General features: G+C 42.2%; 1 protein-coding gene across 9 annotated transcripts in view; it reads left to right on the top strand.

Annotated features, from left to right (window-relative positions):
- Positions 1–24,658, top strand: part of BICD1 (BICD cargo adaptor 1) — a 144,380-nt gene that overhangs the window by 97,519 nt on the left and 22,203 nt on the right. For 3 of the 9 annotated variants that reach the window (XM_035126582.3, XM_060279954.2, XM_088652260.1), the window contains exons 7-8: positions 4–155; positions 1,843–2,050. In XM_035126582.3, coding sequence (XP_034982473.1) covers positions 4–155; positions 1,843–2,050 — 360 coding nt within the window. Of the gene's footprint in view, positions 1–3; positions 156–1,842; positions 2,161–3,356; positions 3,557–6,976; positions 7,088–24,658 lie in introns of all 9 variants that reach the window. The other 6 variants (XM_035126583.3, XM_088652257.1, XM_088652259.1 and 3 more) reach the window with 4 other exon arrangements.

The raw sequence follows: 24,658 nt of genomic DNA, 5'->3' as shown, positions 1-24,658 counted from the left end.
CAGACAGCTGAAGTGGCCCTGGCTAATCTGAAGAATAAGTATGAGAATGAGAAGGCCATGGTGACAGAAACCATGACTAAACTACGTAATGAGTTAAAGGCTTTGAAAGAAGATGCAGCAACCTTCTCATCCTTGAGAGCCATGTTCGCAACCAGGTACTGAAATACTTTTATAAATAAATAAATTTAATTTCTTTGTCATATATACCTTGACATAAAGAATCTAAATAATAAAGAGAGATAGTACATTGGGATAATGCAAATGATTTTAAGACTGCAGTGGAACCTTGGTTCCGAACGCCTCTGTTATAGTATATTTCGGCTCCCGAACGCCGAAAACCCAGAAGTACCGTACTTTTCTTATACTTTTCTTATACACTCTTATACTGTGTATAATATGAGCTCTGTTTACTTTAAAATAATGTTTTAAAACTGGGGGCCTGGTGGGGATGGGTGTTGGGTTGCATCTCCCCCATGAAGCTCAACAACTCTGTGCAATCCTCCCCCCAAAAAGCCCAACAACTTATACACGGGGGCATGTTATATGGCAGTGGTCCTCAGCCTTGGGCCTCCAGATGTTTTGAGACTACAATTCCCGTGATCCCTGACCACTGGTCCTGCTAGCTAGGGATCATGGGAGTTGTAGGCCAAAAACATCTGGAGGCCCAAGTTTGAGGACCACTGTTATATGGTACGTGCTTCCATTTCCAAACGTTTGGCAGAACCCGAACATGCAACGCGGCTTCTGCTCAGTGCAAGAAGCTCTTGCAACTCATTGGAAGCCGTATTAGGCATATAAATAATAAAAGTTTTCAAATTCCCTAAAACTTTCCTATTTTTACTGCAGAATTTGGGAGTTACTTAATTTGATAATTAGTTCTTTCTTTCTGAGCTTCACTGGAGAGTTTCATTAGTTTGTTCTTTCTGAGCTTCACTGTAGAGTTTCAGTTCTTTTTAAATGCAGTCCATGTAGCAGTTAATATATAAAGCAGTGGTTCTTTTATATTAACAAATTTGCCATTAATAAAGCATTTAGACAGTTGGGAACAAAAAAAACCACAGTTATTGATAAGCATCAAAGTCCACTTAAGTGCAGAACATTGTGACTTTTTGAGTGCTTGGCTTGTACTGAAATGAGAGTTCCTGTAAGCAAAGAAGCTCTGCTTTCAATATAATTAAATATGCTTCCCTCCAGCTGATTACTAATACTATGACATAATGTCTTGGCTCTGTTAGGAATATTTCTACTTGAAACGTCCTGGGGTCATGTCCATTTTTAATTTACATTGCAATATACATTACATTAATTTAATTTCCTTAAGCAAGTCCCGCCACACCTTCCACCTTTCCAGCAGATCAGATAAATGTTAGTAGCAGCATATATAAGTTTCAGAGCAAGTAAGAGATGGGAAACTGAGGAAATAGTTTTCTCCAATGTCTTAGGCCTATCCACACTTGTGCTTGTTGCATGATTTCAAGTCATGGGACTGAGAGGGTTTTTCACTCAAATTGGTTTTGTTCAGTGGGTTTCTTGGAGCCTTTTGCTTGGCTGACCATTTTTGATTGCATATTGTTTTGTTTTTCTCTCTCATTGAATTGAGAATAATTCAGGGCAGGTCCGTGTTAGAAATGTGTTATGGCCCATTGACTCAGGCAAATTTAGTACCCTTTTCTGTCATGGAAAAGCATTAAATTGGCCCAAACTGCACATAAATATAGCCAGTATTTGATGACAAGTGATGGGTACTTTCTTCATATGTAGCTGGTTCATGCTGACATTTCTCCATGAGGGACATTCACATAATCCGGAAGACCCTCTCCCTCCCTCTCTCTCTCTCCCCAGGTGTGATGAATATGTAACACAGTTGGATGAGATGCAGAGGCAATTGGCAGCTGCAGAGGATGAGAAGAAGACCTTAAACTCTTTGCTGCGGATGGCTATCCAGCAAAAGCTCGCCCTTACCCAGCGTCTGGAAGACTTAGAGTTTGATCACGAGCAGTCCCGGCGGAGCAAAGGCAAACTTGGAAAGAGCAAGATCGGCAGCCCTAAAGTAAGTGAGGAGGCATCAGCCACCGTGCCAACCATAGACACTTTCCTCCTGCATAGTCAGGGCCCACAGCAACCAAACATACTGGTCAGCAGTGGCACTCAGAGGAAAAGGTATGCATGCAGTCGTCTTTATAGTACAGTGCAGTGGCCTGACTTGAATTAAGGTCATTCACTGAATTGCAAATAATGAATATATTTTGGCTGGGGTCATTGAGAGATTGGGTTGTGTGAAGAAGCGACTTTTCAAAATGGCTAGTAATTCCATCTGCCCATAATATTTTTTTTCTTCCTTTTGATATAGTCATAGATCATATTCTGTCAGCATTTCAGCATATTCTGTATGTTTTGAATGTATCTGCTTAATACATAACAAAAATATACCTCTTGATGGGGCGGGGTGAAGAGGGGCATGTCTAAGAGGCATATGCACATCCAAAGGGAAATTATCCTCTGATAAACTAATGTGCTTATAAACTTTCCTTTTTCTCTTCATTATTGAAATGTGGGCAAGGAATTTGATTACCCTGATGTGCTTCTCAACACCTGTGTTAAAATGAATAAATGTTCAATAGCAGATGACTTTTATTCAAACCCAGAAACAAACACTAGTGGTTTCAAGAGTTGCATATAGTTCTGTGGCTGTCCCACCAACAGGGGGAGGGAGGTCAAGGAGAAGATGGTGGACAAAAGGTCCCACCACTTTGTGGGAACAACTTCCACGAACAGTATTGAAACAAGATTTCCCCTATTCAGAGACTTTTAGGGCAAACTTTCATTGTCTGTGTACTACATGTTCAGCATAAATGTTAAATGCAGATATTATAAATGAAATGGAAAATATGCATGATGCCTAAATAATAATTAAATACCTAAATTGGGGGATGAGAATTGGATGAGGGAGCCTGCACAAGATGTGACCCACCAAGCCACACCACCACCATGTATTATGGCCTCAGATTATTTACAACATTGAAGAAGAGCCCCAAGCAAGCAGCAAAAACAGATTTTATTGACCCTATGGTGGGCCATTGTACATGGCAGGTGATCTCTGCTCAGCTTGATGGGTCATGTTGAGCAGCTTGCATTTTCTCTTTCTAAATTTTATAAGCGAAGCTTCCCTTTATAAGAAATACGTTTTCCTGTGGGGTGGCAGCAATGATAGGGGTGGTGACAACATGCTGGTTTGCTTTGTGGAGGGTGGCGGTGGGGAAAGGAATGTGATAATGTCATTCAAGGAGCCATTGCTCAGTAATTAAAGTAAAAACTCTTTTGTTTTCGTATGTATTTTTTCTTGGATCTCCTGCAAGACTATTCTCACCTTCCCCTTGTGATCAGAGCCATCCCAGGACTTCAGGGACCCACCTACTGCCTTTATTAAGAAACCCCCCTGATCACACCTCCACAGAATCATTTCTTCTGAGGGGCCCCCCTTCCATGGCCTCCATGAATGAATTCTTCTATGCGCACCGTCTCAGCAAGGAAAAAAGGTTAACCGTGGCCATCCCAGGTAAACATTTTTTCCTTGGGTGCATGTAGTGCAAAATGATTAGCTTAGTATAGGGGGAATCCCGCCAAACACTGCACATGCAATTTTTAATTTGGACACATTCTTCCGTCTTTCATAGATTTGCATCTTTAGACTGCCCCAGACTACTCCTACATGATAATCAGTGAAACTGTTCTGGAGTATGTGATTGGAAGATTTAATCTGAAGTGCTCTCTTCTTAGGGGTCACATTTCCCTCTGGCCCAGGTCAGATAGTCAATCAAGGCTTCAGAAGCAATGCTTTATGAAGCCAGGAAGGGGAGTCTGTGTCAAATACTCTTCCCTTGCCCCCTCCCCATTGTGCACTGACTTGGGTGCAAAGATCCTGGCTTGTATTAAGCCAGAGCTCCTCTTATACCTGAGCCAGGAAATTCTGGTATGTTAACTAACTAACTATTCCTGTTTGTTAAGCCAGAATTCCGATGGTTGGATGTAGCAGGGAACTCAGACTTACTATAAGGCGGGAGAAGAGAAGCAAGGGGAGCAGTGCTGGGACCCAATGATCATTCACAGCTCCATAATGCATAGATTATGAAGCCTTGGATGATTGCCTGAACTGGGTCCTGTTACTGTAGTCAAGATGATAATTTCAATTGGAGTTCTGTTAGCACCTTGGTTGAGTTAGATCCAGTGTGTTTGATCCAGTGTTTCATTTGAAGCCATTTGATGAAATAATAAACTGGTGAAATGAAACAGCTATGATGACTTGGTTGAACAGTATATTATACTGTATCTCTCAACAGATAGATGCATATCTTCAGAGCTAACATGTTGCCTCTTCTTACCATGTGCCAGTTGTGTTTACCCTGCAAGGTACCAATAACATAATTAAAAGAAACCTTCCAAGTGCAGGGGAACTTTTGAATTTTAGGAAATTTTAGGAAAAGTTAGTAGAAAGATAAAGCCTTATTGCGTTTTGACATAATGTGCACAACCTAACAGGTAATTTCAGTGGTTTAACTGCTTAACTGTGTTGGGTTGAGGCCAAGACTTGAACATTTACCCTGGATTTACCGCTAGTGTTCCTTTCATGCCCTTGTATGTTGCTTACTGACAGTTTGGCCAACTGGAAACAACATGGAAACAACATGGAAACATTAAGCCTACACGGCGCTGTGTAATGAGAGGCACTTACAGGTGAAAAGCTCTCGGTGGTATACAACAAAGTAGTTCTGTTAGTGCAAGGATTTCTTCTTGCTCTATGGAACTTCCCCTCCTTCTTTTCTCCCCATGTGCCTCCTCCCCCCTCTCCAGATCTGCTCAGGAGGTCTGGGGGAACTCCCAGAGCAGAATAAGGCGGCATGCAGGGAGAGGAGAGGAGGGGGAGAAGTTCCATTGCACAGCCAAAAGTCCTTGCAGTAGCAGAAATACCATAGCTGCCAAGTTTTCCCTTTTCTCACGAGGAAGCCTATTCAGCATAAGGGAAAATACCTTTAAAAAAGGGATAACTTGGCAGCTATGGAAATACATAGCTAGATAGTGCCCTTCATCTGCAACCTTGTGCAACTATTGTAGATGTAATAGCTTGCTTACATATAGGAAATGGCATTGTTCACAAAGAAAGTATTTGAAATAGTATCCTGTGGAATTGAAGTCTGTTTCCTGGAGAACCATAATGATTACTTAGAATCATTATGTGAAAGTTTAGCGGGGAAATACATAAAGCAGTGCCATGCCTCCTATTAGTAAAAGGGGAGTATTTTTGTTTTTCAGTCTGAAACCAGCTATAGTGGGGAGAAGCCCTTTGGCTTGCTGATATACATTCTGGGGTGCAAAACTCTTCTTCTAATATGGCTTCTGATCACCCTTGCCTGCTTCTGCAAAATCATCTCTTAGCTCAGAAGCATGGAAGAACAGACAGCCTCCAAAGCTTCAGAGAAGCAAAGGCTTTATATTTAGAGGAGGAGTACAATAGACTTAAATAAAGCAAATGTATTTGTCAGAAATTAAAAAAAAACATTTTAGGTCAGCTCCCTGACCCAGTGTTTGTAAATCTTGAAACAGTTTTTTTCAATAAACCAAACCAAATTTTCACCAGAAAGATTTAGGAAGCATCTGATTAACTAATAAAAGGAAAGCATATTTATATCCAGTGTAGGTAAAGTGTGGCTGAGGACAGGGGCGTTCACCCAAGACCTGCCCCTAGCACCCTCGCTCCCCCCTCTAGTCTAAATGGAGCTTCTACTCAATTTTGGTTGAATGCAAGTAGAGCCCTCTGTGTGACTGGGGATTCTGATGAAGCAGGGACCTGAAATGCACAGTTATTCTGTTTGCGTTCAAACATGCACAGATAACAGTCCCATGTAGGTGGGAGACCAAGCAGTGGGGATGGGGTGATGTGCATATGGATGCTGGGGGTGGGGCTTTTGTGCACACCCTGCCCCTGTTCCCATGTTGCCTGAATACACCTTAAGATACCATACAATAGATTGAGCAGAGATCTCCTTTTTAGGGTACAGCTCACCATCTAAATTCTGCTAGAAAACTAGTTTTTGGTTCTGGACAAGCCTAGGGCAGTGTAATGTTGCGTTCTGAATGCAGAGGAAGAACTGGACTCTGTTTAATGTAAAAGAACTTGTCGAGCAAGTTCTTGAGACTTGTCCAGCAAGACTCTGGGAGAAAGTGCGTAACCGCTCACAGGCCCAGATCGTTTTATTAACAAAGGAATTTCAACATAGCATTCGTAAGAACCAATCAAATTCTCTCTGGACATATCAAAAAATCCCCACGTGGGACAGAGTCAGGTAACAGGAAACCTTTTTAACTACAACTAATTGGCTACTTGAGGCATGCATACATATTGAAGACAGATAAACAGGAACCATAAAAGGAAGGTCCCTAATAAACCTGGAGGTAATTACCATAGGAAAGGAAAAATAGGCATTTATCACTTCCATGCTAAAACTATTCACCTGGCACTAAAATCTACCTAAGGATCAACAAAGCTACATCAAAGTTACCTTATTATCTTTATGGTACAAAGGATGCCTGGCAAGCAAATGGTCTATGCAAGACGCTTTGTATGTGACTGACAGGCATCAATAAAATGGCAGAGATGCAAAGCCCTGTGGGATTCGATCAGAAACCATGTCCATGAACCAAACCCAGTCGAACGATGCTTTCATCACTGACACGATGGCCTGCTTCATTTTCATTATTCCTCATAGCAATCCCACATGACCACCACAGTGTTATATATGGCAAATTATGTCAGATTGATTAGTTCAGCGATACACTGGATTTACACAAAAATGGCAGGCCAGGATATCACAGCAAGGAATTGCGAGAGGCAATCAGAATAAAGTCATTTCCATTGTTGCCTTCATGTCTCCCCTGTACCCTGCTTATTACTTATAACCGCCTCTTTTCTACCTCTCAAAAGTTCTGGCACCAGTGGAACGTTGCAAAAGGCAGGACATCCCTCATGAGGAGCACTTGAGAGGAATTTTCATGGATTTTGCATCTAGGCCCAGTACATGTTACCAAATACAAGGTGGGGGTACTTTTGGTCATTATACATAGTTCCTCCACCACTGATAATTACGCTGTTGGAATGTGCTACCGTAAAGTTGATCCAAATCTGACATGCTTTTGGTGGAAATTGATCTGATGTATTTTTAATTCTTTTAAATGGAAGAGTTCTTTTAAATGAAAAAAGTTCTTTCCAGCCCCATTGCCCTTCCAATAATACGAACTTGCACTTTGCCTTTTGACTTAGATACTTCATTATCATCTATTAGAAGAAATGTTTATCTTTTTTTATTTGTCTTTTAACTGCAACTCCAAAAGAACCTTACTTAGAGTAGGCTCATTTAAATTAATGGTCATGACTAACTTAGATCTATTAATTTCAATGGGTCTACTGTGAGCAAAAGTTACTTGAATACAACCCATTATAAAAACAGATATATAAATTTTCCAATAAAACCAGTAGACACTTAACTAAAAATAAAGGCAACATACCCAGACATTTTGTTATCACAAAACAAAAATAAGTTTGCTTCTAAAATGTAGGCTCAGGCTCAGACAGGCTTCTGGGGAGCTCTTGCGAGAGCTCCCACTAAAAATACCTTCTTAAGCTCTTTATGTTGTGAATTAGAAATATACAAGGTAACTTCCGATACCGGCAGATTTTTCCTGCTCTTTTCCTAGTTACACGTAAGAGCAGTCAAGAGCAGATAGAAAAGTGAATGAAAGCAGCAGGAGAGACATCCTTGTTCGTTCATGCCAGAAAAGGTGCTTGTAAGCAACAGCAGTTCTCTCACTGTATAGAGTGCAGAGCAGTATGAGACTGAAAGGTGTGCAGTCACAGGTGCTTCTAGTATCTGTCGGAGCCAACAGTCAGTCAGAGAGTTTTAAACATGTGAGGTTCAATTCAGAAAGCTTATCTTATTGAGATTATTAATATTGTGCATGTGGAAGCCGCTGGATGAACAAAAACTGACTCTTGTATTGAAATAAAAATTCTCCAGTCTAAAAATATCATTCAAAAGCTTTACACACAGGACTTAATTTCAAAATAACTTTAAACAATAAAAATTACATTCAGTTAGTTCTGTATTTCTTATACTGGTCCCAGCATAAGGCGTAATAGATTGCAAATAACTTGCATTCTGAGCTAAAATCAAAGCTCTGTCTCTTCTCCAATGCAGCCTCAGGCTGTTTGCTGGAAACAGAGAAAACACATCTGTTCTCTTCAGTAGCTTAGAACAAAAATATACCATACCCAACATGGATGCCTATCACATTAGCATATGCATAGATCTAAAATAGTATCTGTTTCATGTGACTGTGAGCTAAACACCTTGTGACAGCTCCATTACAGCTAATCTGCTAGGCCGTTCTTCAACTACTTGGAAATTTCCTGCCATGCTTCACAGTATACAGTACAGGCGGCTACTACTACTAATTTTATTATTTATACCTCGCCCATCTGACTGGCTTGCCCCAGCCACTCTGGGCGGCTTCCAACTTAGATATAAAAAATAAATTAACACACTATAGACATTTCAGTTCATGGGATGTGTCTCTGTACAGTGCCAGTCACATGTATTAGTGCCAAACGACATGTTACATTGTTCATACTTTTTAAAAATATGCTTAAGCTTGATGCTTTTTTTCTGAAGGAAAATTGATGGGTTCTGAATCTAGACAGTGCTTCTGTTTCCAGGTCAGCTCCTGCCCCTGGTTCAAAAAAATACTAATTCAATCTTCTCCCATCCCAGCTGCCATTTCACCCCAAAGATACTGTATGCTGACCTGTGCAGCACAATCCTATAATATGTACTTAGAAGTACATCCTACTGTGTTCTGTGAGGCTTACTGTCTTGTAAGTTTGCTTCAGATTTCAGCCTTAGTTTGCTGAGAAAATGCATTTCTAGACCTTTCAACAACCAACCAATTTCTGAAAAATGTGTCACGGGAATGAGTTAAAATTCACACCATGCAGAACTATAGTACTGCAGAACTATAGTCCATAATTCAGTTTAATTTTATTTTTTACAATGATTTCTAACCAAATAATGTCTCAAACTTAAAAATATAACTGGAAGAAGAGTTAATATAACTACTGTACAAGAAGAGGAAAAGGGTCTAGTATTAGTGTTTGGTTATTCTTCTTTCTTCCATTTATGAATTTTGCTGAAAGGTCTTTTGCTGAAAGGTCTATGTGAATTTTGCTGAAAGGTCTATGTGCAGTTTCTTAAATAAGAATGCTGCATCTTTTAGCTCTGGTGCATCAGATACAGATACAGATATTTGATACATATTCTTTCTTTTGCTTGGTGCTACGTTTTGGAATACAATTTCACACATTTTAAAAGAGCATTTAAAATGTTTTAGTACTGCAGGGAATTAGATTTTTGTTTTATTTCAAGTGCTAGAGGTGCAGTGGCACATCAAAGTAACTGAAAGTGCAATCCTATATGCTTGCTATGCTAGGGAAGGGGATATGCTGCTGCTACATTGCTGGAACAGCTGCCATATCCTAAGCATGCTAACTCTGGGAGGGGAGGGGAAAACACACAAAATTCAAAAATGGTACAAGAATAACAGACATATCCCCAAAGCTCCTAGAAACATGACCAGTGTCCACCAGGAAGAGGTGGGCCAGCAACAATGGCAATATGTTGTCCATGCATGAAGGGAACAAAGCCATGTTGCCATGGCCCCAGTATGGAAGAAGCACAGAGAATAAGATAGTGTCCACAGATACAGCCAAGGAAATTCTGTGCTGTGGTCCTCAAAGCAGACAGAAACACACCCAGGAGTTCACTGGTTTAATTCCACACAAAGAGCAAATTATTAACCTCACCCCCATCCTCATCCCTAGTGGAGGAAAGAAAGAAAACTACCAGACTCCAGATCCTTGAAATGAAATATGTTGTAGGTGTGACACATATTGAAATAAATTATTTCTTAGGAGCAGGATTTGCTATAGCATTTCATGCACTTGGTAATAATTGCTGCCAAAATAAAAAGTGTAAGGCTTGACTAAATTTAATTCCAAGCCCTTGGTTTCCTCTTTGTTTTGTTTTGCTTTTGCCTGCCAGTGGTGCTTTCCTGTTTTTGCGCTTGGTATTCTGCATAGTTGGAACAAACATGCTCTAATTCAAATCCACACAGATTCCGCCCCCCCTTCCTGGTGGGCATCATTTAGTGAAAATGTGATGGCCAGCACAATTGCATACTGTAGACACACCAACTTCCTGGGGCAGTAGCTCAATACCCCAATGAAAATACATTTTACAGACAGCTGCACACACCATATTGGTGGGAAGGTCCAGGATAGCATAGGGGGAGGCAGGTGGGTAAGTGGGCAACGAGCATTCAGCTCATGAGCATCAAGCATTTTGCCAAGGAAATGCTCTGCCTAAGCTAGGAATCACACAGGAGCATGCTTCCTTTCCCTTCCACCAATGGGTTTCAGGGGAGTGAAGCATAGGATGTGGAGCCAAATGTACACATTGCTGCGTAAGGGCAGGTGGATACAGTACACTTACCTTTGGCACACAGAAAGAAATAGGTCCTGATACATTGTGAGGCCCGTGCCCAAGAGGGGCGACTGCCCAAGTGAGATGGAGTTCCATAAGCTCAGGTTTTGGAATAGACTGGAAACTGCAGTGCTAACAAACCCACATATTTATCTGGGGGGTTCCATCGGTGTACTTTTCCATGGCAGAGGCACATCGTGTGTTCTATTAGCATAGTGGGGTTTTGCCAAATCATAAAGCTTAAACCACAGTCCTGGTTTTTTTGTACTTTGGGGAATTACCGTACAGTCAAATCTCACTTTACACCTACCTCTGTTTACGACAGCTTTGGTGAGTGACCGCCGCGGACCCGGAAGTGTTTACATCCGGGTTCCGTGGCGTCGGATGCGCAGACACGATCTGCACAGCTCGCACATGTGTAGAAACAATCTGCGCAGTGTGTGTGCGCGCAGAAGCGGTCTATTGGTGTTTTGTGCACGCGCAGAAGCGTGCCTTCGGGGAGCGACCGCTTCGGCGAGCGACCACCTCCACGGAATGGATTGCGGTCGCAAACCGAGGTACTACTGTATATAATATTGTCTGTTCCATTCTTTGGCCTCCCTGTGTTTTCACTGAACTTGATTACATCTCTTCTTTCAGTTGAAAAATCAGCTTTAGATGGATCAGATTTAAATCATGTGATATTTTAAAAGCTAAAAGAAAAAAATACTTAAGAGGACATTTGAAAATAAAATGCTTTTTGAAAGTACTCCAGATCTGAGAGCTTACTACTTGATATAAGCTATTATCCTTCTCTATGGATGTTTATGCTGGAGTTCAGTTGTCACTGGAAGAGATGTTCCAAAGAAGATGACACTAAATAAGTGTTGATTGTTCCTAGCACACTGTGAAGTGCTGTGTTTGTACTTAACAAATATTTCATATTTATCTGCTGGGACTGACTTAGTAATACTTTTGTGTGGAATGCCCCAAATGTTCTAAAGGCATCATTAGGAAAGAAGGTGAAAACCTCTTGTTCCTTCCTTTCATTTAACAATAAATTTGGGAAGTGTTCCAAAACAAGATGGCTTTAGTGAGTAGGTTTCTTCTTCTCTCCATCCTTATACCCAGTGATGGTAATCCGGGGCGCAATTGTATGCTTTAAAGATCTGTTTCATCTGTTACATTTTTGTATGCGGAAAACATCTCCATTTTAGAACCTTTCTAGCCACATGGTTACTTGAGAGTTTGACAGTTTGTGCTGATGTTTTCAAAACCAGAGGCTGGATAGCTAGGGCTTCTGCTAGTCAGAGATAAACCTTTTTTCCCATCAGGACAGGTCTTTGGTTTCTTGGCCTTGTGTTCTTAAAAAGTATCTCCATCCCCACTTATTTATGAGTCCCAGTTTCACTTCCAAACAAACAAACAAACAGCACATAATTCCTATGCATAATTCCAAATTACTCATTTTTTTAAAGTGAGGAGGATACAACAGAACAAAGCATGGAAGTAATTTTATGTTCCCACCTAATATCACAATCTACCTGATAGTTACGGTAACTTGCACAAACCCCACTGGAATGAATGAAAGCTGCACAAAAACACAGCATTTATTCTAACATGGCTCATGCAGGAGAAGTTGCCAGTGGAGTTATGTTCTTGTTTAGTCATCTGGAAATCAAGAGCGTTATTCACAGCACATGCAGCACATGCAGAATTCTGTGCTGCTGCTCTCCTCTCTTAGCCCTGAGAACCCCAAACATATCTAGGGCTCAAAAACCATACAGCACAACTGCTGTGCTACAATAGTTGGTAGAATACTGGATGGAATTCAGTGTTGCATTCTTATGAACATTCCATCTGCACAAGCATTGCAGCTTGCCAGGTGGAATGATTGCCCGCCTTCTTCTCCTGCATGTTGCTCTGGGGTTCTCCTGAATCCCACCCCCAGCCTATTTCAGGGGGGTAGGAGAGCAGACGGGTAGGAAGGTAAAGCCTTATTAATAAAATAATAATAATGTTATTATTTACATCCCGGCCATCTGACTGAGTTTCCCCAGCAACTCTGGGTGGCTTACAGCTGAAGGCCTTGCACCAAAATTCCACTGGTTGTGTGTGTTAGGTGAATTCCACCCCATATTTCTTATTGCAGCTGATCTAGCTATTATCAATCCAGACTGGAATCTGTTCCAGTTCGGGGGGGGGGAGATTCAGACTGGTATTGTATTAGCTCAGGTTTAGTTCCTGAGAATATTTAAATGATTATTCTTAAAATGTTGCTTTGAATGCATTTCCATTGTTTATCAATAATATATGCAAAGATGAAAGGGTTAAATACTATACTTTAAATTTATGGGCAAGTGTCAACCACTGTTTCAGCTCAGCGCAGTCACTTCTACCCTGAAATACCGTAGTGGGGCTGATCTGGAGCAGCTATATGTTTCGGCACCTGCTGCTGATATCAGATGTGGAGAACTCAGAGACCAACCTGAAGACTGGCGAAGAGATGAGAAACAGCAGGCTGGTGTGAACGGGGAGACACATTCACCAAGAAGCAGCCAGTTGAAAAGGCCAGAATCCAGAGAGGGAGCAGGGGAAGAGAGGCTGTCCGGACAGGATAAAGCAAAATACACATCACGAAGGAGAGAGAGTTGCACCGAAAAGGGAGAGACTGCAGAAGCTTGGGAAAGAGCCAGGCAAGGTCAGAGAGGACAGCTCCAGGAAGGAGGTAGGGTCAAAGGAACTGGGAGAAAAAAGACTGAGGGAGGGGAGAGATGCGAGCCTACTGAAAAGGGGAGAGAGCATATTAGACGGAGAGAAAAGCCCAGGTGGATGCTGATCCATGGCCAGTGGGGAAAATATACATGCCTACCAAAAATCTATAATTAGAAGCCAGCTGGAATTGACATAGGACTTGCAATATATGAAGGGTCATGTTCCTCAACCCTTAAACAAGGATTAGTACTGAAGGAAGATGTAACCCAATTCTGATTATAGGGGTTCATAAAGAAGGGTTCATATAGAAGTAACCCAATACTTATTATATAGTTTGTTATTTCTGATCATTTCTGATCAGGCAATTCTGCTTGTGCAGCTCTGTGTAGCTGACCCTTAGCTGGGCCCCTTAAATTCCCTAAATGCCTTTCCTCTTTTCCCCTTCCTCTAATAGAAACCTTTTTTTGGAATAATTTTTATTAGGTTTTACATGAAGGAAAAAAAAGGAAAAAGAAAAAAAGAAAAATTTAAAGAAGAAATACAAAAATGCAGAACAATATTATCACATCTTATTTCTTCAAACTTCTTCCCTTCCCCTTCTTCCATCCTTATTAATAATTAACTCATAACATTTCCAAGTCTTTTTTGCCCCCGGGACGCTCTACCCGGGGTTCTACGGGGGTCCGCGTTGCCCTTGCGGAATTCCCCCCCCCGCAAGCCAGAAACCTCGGAGCTCAAGGTTTCTGCGCCTCTTCGCCAGCGCGGTAGACCAGAAGTCCCCTCTAATAGAAACCATTAAGTGCTTCTTAGTGCCCTCTCCCCCAAAGTATGCTCTGCAGGTTATCAGCAGCAAAGGAGGACCAGACAAGGCTGGTTTTATCAGAAGGAAGCGAAGCTAGACTAATGGCCTTGTCAAGAGAGAAAGACGGAACGTCTTATCAGGAGATGCTACAGTACCACTCTGATGCACATAATTATGCCAGACAGGAATTAAGACCCCGATCCCAAGGCCGATAGAAGCCTGGTACCAGGTCACCAAGACCCTTCTATGGAGCTTTACATTGTCAACATGTATGATAAAGATGCTGAACAGAACTTTCCTGTATATGCAACCCTTGACCCTTTTACGTGCACCCACTTAGAGAGGTAGATTCCTAGGGAGGGGGAAGAGCACCCCAAAAGTGTATAAAGCCCTCATTCAAAGTGCCTGTCTTTGTACTTGCTTGTGACTCGATCACACAGTGCCTTCTGCTAGCAGAAAATAAGTTTCTTTCTCTGAGAGCAACCTCGGTGTCCGTTTGGCTCCTTCCTCCCTCTCATGGGAGCAACGCAGATGATCCCCAGCTGAGAAGCGGAAAAGGCTACAGTACCACGGTCAAAAGGAGCAGCAGGCTTTGGGCACAGCTGGGTTGGTGGAGCATCAGAAAAGATGCTTGGAAGCATCACATAGGAGCACGCAAAGCTCGGGCTCACAGCAGTGAGATTTTGTCACGTACACTAAATCTTAGTTCAATGCAGGAATGGGGGACCCTTTTCAGCCTGAGGTCCATGCTCACTTTTGGGCAACGTTCCAGGAGACAAGTACCAGTATCTGATGGGGCCAGCCAGATACAAAAGTGGGAGGAGAAATACATGCAAATTTAACCTTTGTGCAGTAGGGTAGTTTCTACCCAAACACTTACCTATCTTCCATTTATGCAAGAAAGAAACATTATCGGAGGCAGAAACACTTGGTTTGAAGCAGAGGCAGTAGAGGTGTGTGGCTTGGGAGGGGGAACAGGCTGCAGAGAATCCTAGGGCCAAAGAAATAAGCTTGGTGGACCACATTCACATAGAGTTCCGAGATTCCCAACCCCTGGTTTAATGCAAACTCCCCCAGTGGAACAAGCGGAAGTATGATGTCTTCTGCAGAAGTACTATCTATGTGTTTGGTTCTTAATTTACAGAATGTTACATGATTGTGGTGGGACATTTTCAGTTATCCAACTGGCTTGTTGGCCTTTCATAAGGGACCAGCTCCATGGACTGATCCATGTAACTTACAATGTCCGGAATCCAAAGAACTGCACAATAACTTCCACATGCCCAACTGTGAAATAATAGTCCCATGCTACATAATTGCTGTTTTAATATCTTCCTGATTATTCAAGAGAGTATAATGACTCATGTGAAAATGACTCATCTTTTATAGAGTGTGTTGGCATAGGCAGTTTGCTGAACCATTATTCAGGGTCCTCCATTGGTTCTCTGACCTACAAACTTGGATTAGCATATCTAATCCATTATTTTACAAATCAAAGGAAGCTTTTATTGCAGCTCCCTCTATGGACATTTGTCATAACAATAGCTAACCACTGCTGAAGAAATTAAGGAAATGTTTGTGACATGGCATGGGGGTGTGTGTAAGTCAAGAAAGAAAAAGTTTAAAAGTCCCTCCAGGTGCTGTGTATTCAAATTCTCTTGGATTCTGGTCAATAAATGAAGGGTGATTGTGGTGACAAACCACAGATCCCATTTTAAAAAAAAATATCTACCGCATTTTAAAATTCAGCAATTCTTCTGAAAACAATAATGGCCAAATGAAGGGGGGGAGGGAACACTACCAGGCTTTGGTTTTCTGTAGAGTATGGTTTAATATGCAAATAGTAACTTGATTCTTGTAGTCTGATGTTTCCTAGGTATGATCCCATCTCTCCCACACATCATTTTTGAAATGAATTGCAAGCAATTCTGTTTCAACATTGGAGCAACCAAATATACCAATGCAGATGGATCAAAATTATCAGGCAGATTGCAACCCTTTTGTATTCTACATCCAACCAATTCATTCTATGCTGCTCTGAAATGAATACAGATGCTTCTTATAGAGCAGGGATGGGGAAAACTGTTGCCCTGCAGATGACTATGGACTACAGTGACCACTGGCTGTGTTGATCAGGGCTGATCCAAGATGGAATCTAACAACATCTGGACATAGCTGCCAAGTTTTCCCTTTTCTCGCGAGGAAGCCTATTCAGCATAAGGGAAAATCCCTTTAAAAAAGGGATAACTTGGCAGCTATGCATCTGGAGGGTGCAGGCTCCCCAGCCTTGTTATAGCACCTAGTATAATAATAACTTTTAATTTTTCTCTGCGGTTTTCACATATCATGTCTTATCCTGTGTTTGTCTCATTATTATTTTAGATCTACCATATTTGATATGCTCATTGAATCAAACCAATAAGCATTACATGTGCATATATATTCATTCCAGCTGTAGTACAGGTGCTTGTGAAAGCAAATTCAAAATGGTGGGTGAAAAGTTTGCTAAGGGCCTTTCTTGGTTTTTAACTTCTTATCAACCCAGCAAAACATACTTTTACCTCTTGGTGCCACTGCTTTGTGCTTTCTCCTCTGGTCTGGTTATGTTTCCAAGTACTACAGACAAGACTGAAGGCATACATTTCATGCTGAGCAATATTATTTAATAGTTGTGATGACACAAATTCACTGCTGTGCTTTGCTTATTACTTTCTCTTCCAAATTTTCATCTTGAGTTTTATACAACAGGATCACCTTATTAAAACCATTTCTTTTACTGGCAAGCAAGCCATGTGTACCTTCTGCCAAAGCTCGCTAAATAAAACAGCTGGAAAGCATTGAAGCAGAATACATGCATAAAAATCAGATATATCATAATTTGCTACTACCAATTGTGAGCACACTAACAGAGTAGACCATAGCTAAAATAAATTTAAAAATGCATTCTTCTTGAAGTTGGTCTTTACAGGTTCCAAGCTTAGCCCAGTTTATCAGTAATGTGGTTGCCTCTTAAAAATAAACCCACGTGGATATAGTTGCGTGACAAGGCTGACAGAAATCCCCCCCCTAAATAACTCACAACAGACACAATATTTTAGGTTTGGGTTTTTGGCATTATTTTGACCACAACTTTATTTAAATACATTTATTATTTTGAGTGTTGGCTTAGGGCGGCTTTTGGGACAGGACCAATTCCATCTGTCCACTTGGGACAGCACCAGCTCCGACTTCCCCATTTGTATAGGGAAGTCAAGTAAACACCCCATGGGAGAGGAGTTAGCTGTGCCCAGGCATTCCCCCCTCTCGACCAGGAATGTTCCCCAAGGCTCAAGCTCTGTAATGGCCCCCCAGCCCCACCTATGGGGGGTGTAAGGACTAGAGCAGAGAGCCCCAGGATTCCTTTAACAGAATACTCTATGTGGAGCAACGTTAAGAAGGGGGTAGGCATGTGGATGCCACACCCCTCCTTCAAGCAAATTCATTAACCAAAAGCCTAACCGCCAACCTAACAAGTTGTGACAATTTGCTAAGCAGTAGGCAAAAACCAAATGGCAACAGCCAATCAGTCAGATGGAAAAATTCCTACTGAGCCCCTTCAACAGGCAAAGCAATATCAGGCTAAAACCTTCAGAACACGCAGCGGGTGGGAGGGAGATTCAAAACACCAGCAAGAGTGGCCAAAAATGAAAGACGCTGAGGTTAAATAGGGGTCCTCCTGCTAATCAAAAAGGGATATTATTGCTACCACGCCCCCCAAGCCTCAAGTCTGACGCAGCCCAGCCCTCCCCAAACCTTGAGGACTTCTTCCAGCCCTTCCGCAACCCGCACTATCTCTTATAAGATAATGCGCTTTGCAAGCTGAGTACAGTGGGTATAGTTGCAAGCTGTGTCAATCAACTCTCCACAAGGAGGCACCAGTTTCAGTCATACTAGAGCAATCTTTGGGATGTTGTTGTACTGTATCCTCAATCATCTGTTATTTACAACACTTGTTGGCATCTTTTAGGAATTCTTAGCACAAACCCTTGATATATTTAAGTTCCTGCTGCCCCCAGAACGGTTTAATGAGATTTTTTGTTTGTAACCTACTTTGTCCATTCCATATGAGCACACTGCATTGTGCTGGACATTTGAGAAGGCAGGCGTATCAATCAGTAATGATGTCTGATTCACACAAGTTGACTTGGTGAATGGCTGCCCCCTTTTATTTTGCATCCCAGATTGCAGAGTGCATGTGCCAAGCTCGTTGTGCAAGCTTCTTGTCGATTGTATTGAAATTTCAAGTGAGCCTTTCCACCCAGGAGTATGTCTGCCTGCATTTTGCAGAGGATTCTGGGGTGCATTTGTGGGGAACTAGTGTGGTTTGTGGTGCTTACTGATAGCCCTGCATGAATTTAATGTGCACCACAGAATTCAGCTTAACTGTTTCCCAATCCCAACTATTCCTCATGCTGATGGGCTTTGAGGAGGGACAGGGCCACTTCTGCATCCACAGCTCTACTGCTCACAATGAGCATTTTGGAATGTTGGGGAGGACCTGGATCTGATGGGTCTGATACTGCCAAGCGATGCCAGTGAAAGCAGCTTGGGATTCAATGGATCCTGGGTTTTTTAGCTGTTGCATAATATTATTTACAACATAACTGCCTCTCCTAATATGACCAGCTAATAATAACATCAAGATCAATGGAATCTCTGTATGGTTATTCAGTATGTAATATATTCCAGGAATGCCTTTCGGTTGTGCCTTTAAACTCTTGATCCAGTGCCCATTGATACTTTAAATTGAATGTGCCCAGCAGATTATGTTTCTCTTCAGACTGATGCCATGTGAAATGATATCAAAATCAAGGTGCTTACAAGATCTTTTCCTACTGCAGTATGGAAATTATATGCCACATTTTAAATATGAGCATGTGCACTCCTAGTGCTAAATGTTTTTTTGCTGTGTACTGTAAGGCAATGAAAAAAACTTTTTTATAAAAAAAATCTTCTTCTCTGTCTGTTACTTCAGTAACCTGTTGACCTGCTGGCTAGACTGTCAGTAGATTTAGTGAGGAATGATTAAAACAGTATATTTTATCTGATTTTCCCCCAAATTCTTAAAAATATATCACGATTCTATTTTAATTACAGGGTTTCACAATTATTCTTTGTATACATGTATTTGTTACATTTTGTAGAAGTGTAATAGAAATGCACGATTACACTACAGATGGACTACTTTTAACTGTCACTTAATTGCTTTTGAGCAAGGCGTTCTTTCAGTTCTGTAAGTTAGCTATAAATCTCTAATAGATTTATATCTGTTGTAAAGAGTAGAAATTGAGGAAATAATTGATTTTGTTTTGCATTTTAATGAGAAACTAATTCAGACTTCTCAAACCATTCCCCAAACCAAAATTACATTTGCACATCCCCAAATTCTACAGTGAAATTCTCCAACCAAACATTATTTACAAATATAAATGTATTGGGAAATCTGCATAAAATTTGCATATATATTTGCATATATTGGGGAAAAGAATATTCCAAAATGCTTTATATATGGGGAAATTGCTTGTAAAAATGTGTATTAGTCAACAATGCATACAAACGTGTTTAGTAGGAGAAATTTACACAAAAAGGCAGATTCCACCCCGCCCCCATGAGAATTAGAAAAAAAAACCTGTGTGGAAATGTGCAGCAGTATATTTAAGAGTGGAAAAATGAGAAACTTAGAGAAATGAAATTGACAAATTCATTCATCCCTAGCAGAGGCATATGAAATCTATAGCCCTCCAAATGTTGTTTGACTCTGATTTCCATCCAACAGGGATGTCAGGGATGTTGGGAATTGAAGGACATCATCTTGAGGGCCACAGCTTCCCCATCCCTGAAGTAGAACTCTGTATCTATCTCCATATCTTGGGGCAGAGAATTTCATAAGTTAAATATGGGAGCATAATCTGGCTGTTGCTCCCTTGCTCCTCTTAGCTGTGGATAGCAGCACCCTCTTATCGACCCATTATTAGATAGATAGATAGATAGATAGATAGATAGATAGATAGATTTACAGTATATTTATAAGAAGATCACAGGGTGGAGCCATTGCCCGCATTCCTTTTCCTCCTCTCCTCCACCACCATAATTATAATTATATTATTATTATTATTATTATTATTATTATTTGTTGTTATAGTGATAGTAGTGGCAGCAAATGCAGATTCTCTGGTACCTTGGCTATGAGAAAGGACTATAGGCCCTTCATTAAAGCTAGACATTTGATCCTAGGGAGGCAGTTAAAAGGCTGAACTGCTGCTTGACAGATATGATGGACTGGATGGGCAAAACAAGTTGAAAACAGAAGTACTGCTAGTGAGTAGACAATATGCCTTATACAGCCTGATTGGATGGTGTGGGAATAATGCAGCCACACCCCAAAGGCATCAAGTGGTGATTCCGCGCTCCTCTCTCAAGTGGTATGCGGGCACCATGGCAACATTGGCTAGGCGTAACGAGCCAGGGATGTAGAGTCTGCACTTCTCCACATGCCACACAAGATAGATGATCCTCAGAGGCCAAGCCAGCCATGAGGAACATCTCCCATACATCACAAGTTATCCATTCCTCAGAGGCAACGCCAGTCATGGGGAACATCTCCACATCCATCATTAGTTACTCATTCCCCAGGGGCACAAGTTACCCATGAGGGACAAGCATGCTATAGAGAACAATAGGTCTGAGCATAAATGGGCATCAGTGTGTTCTGCTGATATTATTGGATAATGCTAGATAGGTGTGCTGTAATGATTGGTTTATGGTTTGTGAATATGCATTTTCCATACCTAATAAATATGTGGTCACGAGAGAGCTCGGGGCTCTCGTCCCACGACTGGTTGATTCTATCAGTTGTCTGTCTTCCTTCACGAGAGCTACTTCTGGCTGTTACAGGAAGGGAGTTGGGTTCCCTATGATTAGGCATGTAGTTTGGGGGTGCTCCTTGATCCAACGCTCTTGCCAGATGTGCAGGTGGCAAGGGGTGCCTTTTCCCAGGTTTGGCTAGTTGGTCAAACATGGCCATTGCCTGAGAAAGTCAGATCTTGCCATGGTAATTCCCTTGTGATCCTTAGGGACTTCAGATTGGTCTACCATAGTGCTTTGATGTGGGGGCCACCCTTGAACTGTTTGGAAATTGCAGTGAGTAGGAAATGCTGGAATCAGAATGATGACGAGTACTAGGCAATTTGATTCCATCAACCAAGTTCTGCATTGGGCCCAGACCTTGGTAATATGATGTCCCACCCCAGCCCTTGTGATGCCTTCCCAAAGCCAGGTCGGCGAGTGGCTGGACTTTGGGACTTTGCCAGAGCCCCCACGCCTCCTTCTGGAAGCAAATGCTTATTAGGTTTTGGAAAAGAGGCTAGGCACCTTATCGGGGGGGGGGGGGGGACTGGTTGCACTGCCCTAAATCCGCTTCTGTCTGCATATTCCACAGTGATAGTTGGTTTGTTTCCAGGCTCAGTTCAAGGCACTAGTGTTAACTTGTAAAGCTTTACTTGTTTAAGGCATGAGTACTTTAAAGACTGGTTTCTTCTGTATGTAGCTCCCTGCGTGCTTTGAGAGTCATCTATGGCCCCACTCCAGGTCTCTCAACCTAATGAGGAGAGGCTGGTGACATCAAAGTGGAGGGTTTGCTCTGTAGTGGTGCTCCTCCTGGTAAGGAATGTCTTGCCCCATCACTATTCTGCTTTAGATGGCTAGTAAAGAAGCAACTTTTAAAATGGGCCTTCAGCTAATCCCCCCCCCCAGTTTATTTTGGTTTTCATTTTGATGACTCCTTTGGAATTGTTAAGTTTTTTGGTTAATCACTTGAATTTGTGCTTAGGCTTAGGTTCAGCTTGGAGTTCGTTGTTTGTTTTATATTGCTCTATCATTTGTTTTGTCTGCCACCTTCAGTTTTCTTGGAAAATTAGGCAGTCTATAAGTTTCTTTTCAAAAATCATTTTTAAAAAGTAAAAAGCTCTAAATGCTTGCCCTGACAGGCAGTGTGCTCCAACCCCTACCTCCATTTTGGCAGCTATTTTATGCACCTTTTCAAAATCTTTTTGCTATCATAGAGTTGATATCATAGAGTTCCCTTGATCTGGACACGATGCTTCTGTTGATACAGCCTAAAATAGCATTAGCTTTTTTTTGCTGCTGCATTACACCATTGACTCGTGATAAGCTTGTGGTCCACTAAGACCCATAGATCCTTTTCACCTGTACTACTAGTAAGCAAGGTGTCCCCCATCTTATATTTGTGTAGCAGTTTCTCCCTGCCTAAGTGCAGAACCTCACATTTGCCCCTATTTAAATTCGTTTTGTTAGTTTGGGCCCAGTGCTGCAATCTGTTAAGGTCATCTTGAATCCTGCTTCTGCCCTCTGTGACATTAGCTACCTTTCCTAGCTTGATGTTGTGAGGAAAATGAGCAGAGAAAGGCCTGACATATGGAATGTTCAAGTGTGCCTGATATTTTATGTAGACTGACAATTGTGTAAGCTGATAACCATATCAGAGTGGAGCTTGTCACATAGGCATAGTGGTATCTGCTGAAATGGTACATTGGTAGTGCAACAGCTGATAAGAAAGAATGAATGAAAACTGCAGGCACGATACTGCAGCAGAATGTAACCAATCACAGCATGCTGCACCATAAGTTATCTCTAGACCCCCACCATTGTTTTGGTGGACTGGGGGTCCTGCAGTAATAAATATCACCCTCCTGGGTGCTCTTCCTTTACGGAGTGGTCTCAGTCTATTTGTAACAGTTGCATTTGAAAACGAACTTGGCAGTGTGGAGTTTTCCCACAACAGTGTCATGTGCAAGTTTGATGAGCATCTCCTCAATTCCTTTATGCAAGTCACTTTATGCAAGTCACTTATAAAGATGTTGAACAAAAATGGGCCCAGGACAAAACCCTGTGGCATCCCACTTGTCACTTTTTCCCCATGATTATAAGGAACCATTAGTAAGCACTTTTTAGGCATAGTCAACATATGACCTCACACGAACATTAAATAGTTGCTTTTAAAAAAGATGTTCTTGAAGCAGACCCAGAAACTCCAGTGGGTTCAGAATGCCGCGGCAAGGCTCCTTACAGGGTCCTTGCTGCGGGATCACATTCATCCAGTGGTTTAACAGCTGCACTGGCTCCTGGTGGAGTACAGGGTCAGGTTTAAGGTGCTGGTTTTGACCTTTAAAGCCCTATGTGGCCTAGGACCCTCGTACCTACGGGACTGCCTCTCCTGGTACAGTGGAACCTCGGTTTACGAACACCTTGGTTTACGACTTTTCGGTTTACAAACGATTGTAATCCGGAAGTAAGTAATCTGAGCTCTCCGAGGCCTACGGAGGCCTCCGCGAAGGCCCGGAGCGAAGCCCCGGCCCCCGTGAAGCCACCTGAGGCTCCATGGCTGCATTGCAGCACCGGAGGCCCTTGGATAGCTCCGCAAAGGCCCGGACTTGGATCTGGACCTTGCAAAGCCATCCGAGGCTCCGTGGCTGCGCTGCACCACTGGAGGCCTTCGGATCGCTCCGCAAAGGCCCTAACAAGACAAACCCCAAGACAAACCCCAACATCCGATCCGTGGGGCCTACAGAGACCCTGCAAATGGCCTCTGCAAGTGCCCCAACAAGACAAACCCCAAGACAGCGACAAACCCCAACATCTGAGAGGTTGTCCCCAAGCCAAGCCTTGACATCCACAGGATGCCCAGCATGTCGCATCCCAGCCCCAAAGTTAGGTAAGGAACACTTATCTAGCGAAGACAAAAAGCTGTGAAGCTGTTAAAAAAACCAAGATGAACCTGGGCCGAAAAGCCCTTTACCAACCCTTGCCCCACCCACAGCTGTAGAAAGATGGGTGGCACCTTGCCAGGTAATCCCACCCTACCATGTGTGTTGGGGGGGGGGTGGAGTGGAATTATTTGGGATTCTGCAAGGGATTTGGGGATTTGTTTATGTGGGTCTGCCCTGTGCCTTATTTTATAGTACAGTACATTGATTATTGCCTTCATTTTATGGATCAATGGTCTCATTAGACAGTAAAATTCATGTTAAATTGCTGTTTTAGGGGGTGTTTTTCATCGTCTGGAACGGATTAATTCACTTTCCATTACTTTCAATTGGAAAGTTCGCTTCACTTTAAGTACGCTTCAGTTTAAGTATAGACTTCCGGAACCAATTGTGTTTGTAAACCGAGGTACCACTGTATGCCCCAAGGAGGAACTTAAGGTCCATAAGTAACAACACTTTGGAGGTCCCGAACCTCAAGGAGGTTAGATTGGTCTCAACTAGGGCCAGGGCCTTTTCAGCACTGGCCCCGACTTGGTGAGACCCTCTGTCACAAGAGACTAGGGCCCTGCGGGATTTGACATCTTTCAGCAGGGCCTGCAAGACAGAGCTGTTCCGCCTGGCCTTCGGCTTGGACTCACTCTGACCGTTATATGGGATTTGGTATATAAATTTTCCCTTGGCTTTTTTGCTGGCCCATGTAGGACCAGCATGGATAGCTGGCTCGGGTGAATATCTGATGTTTCCTCCCATTATGG

This window comes from Zootoca vivipara, chromosome 9, assembly GCF_965207765.1.
Source record: "Zootoca vivipara chromosome 9, rZooViv2.hap1.1, whole genome shotgun sequence".
In the NCBI taxonomy this organism is placed as follows: domain Eukaryota; kingdom Metazoa; phylum Chordata; class Lepidosauria; order Squamata; family Lacertidae; genus Zootoca; species Zootoca vivipara.
This window is presented reverse-complemented; position numbering and strand designations above follow the sequence as displayed.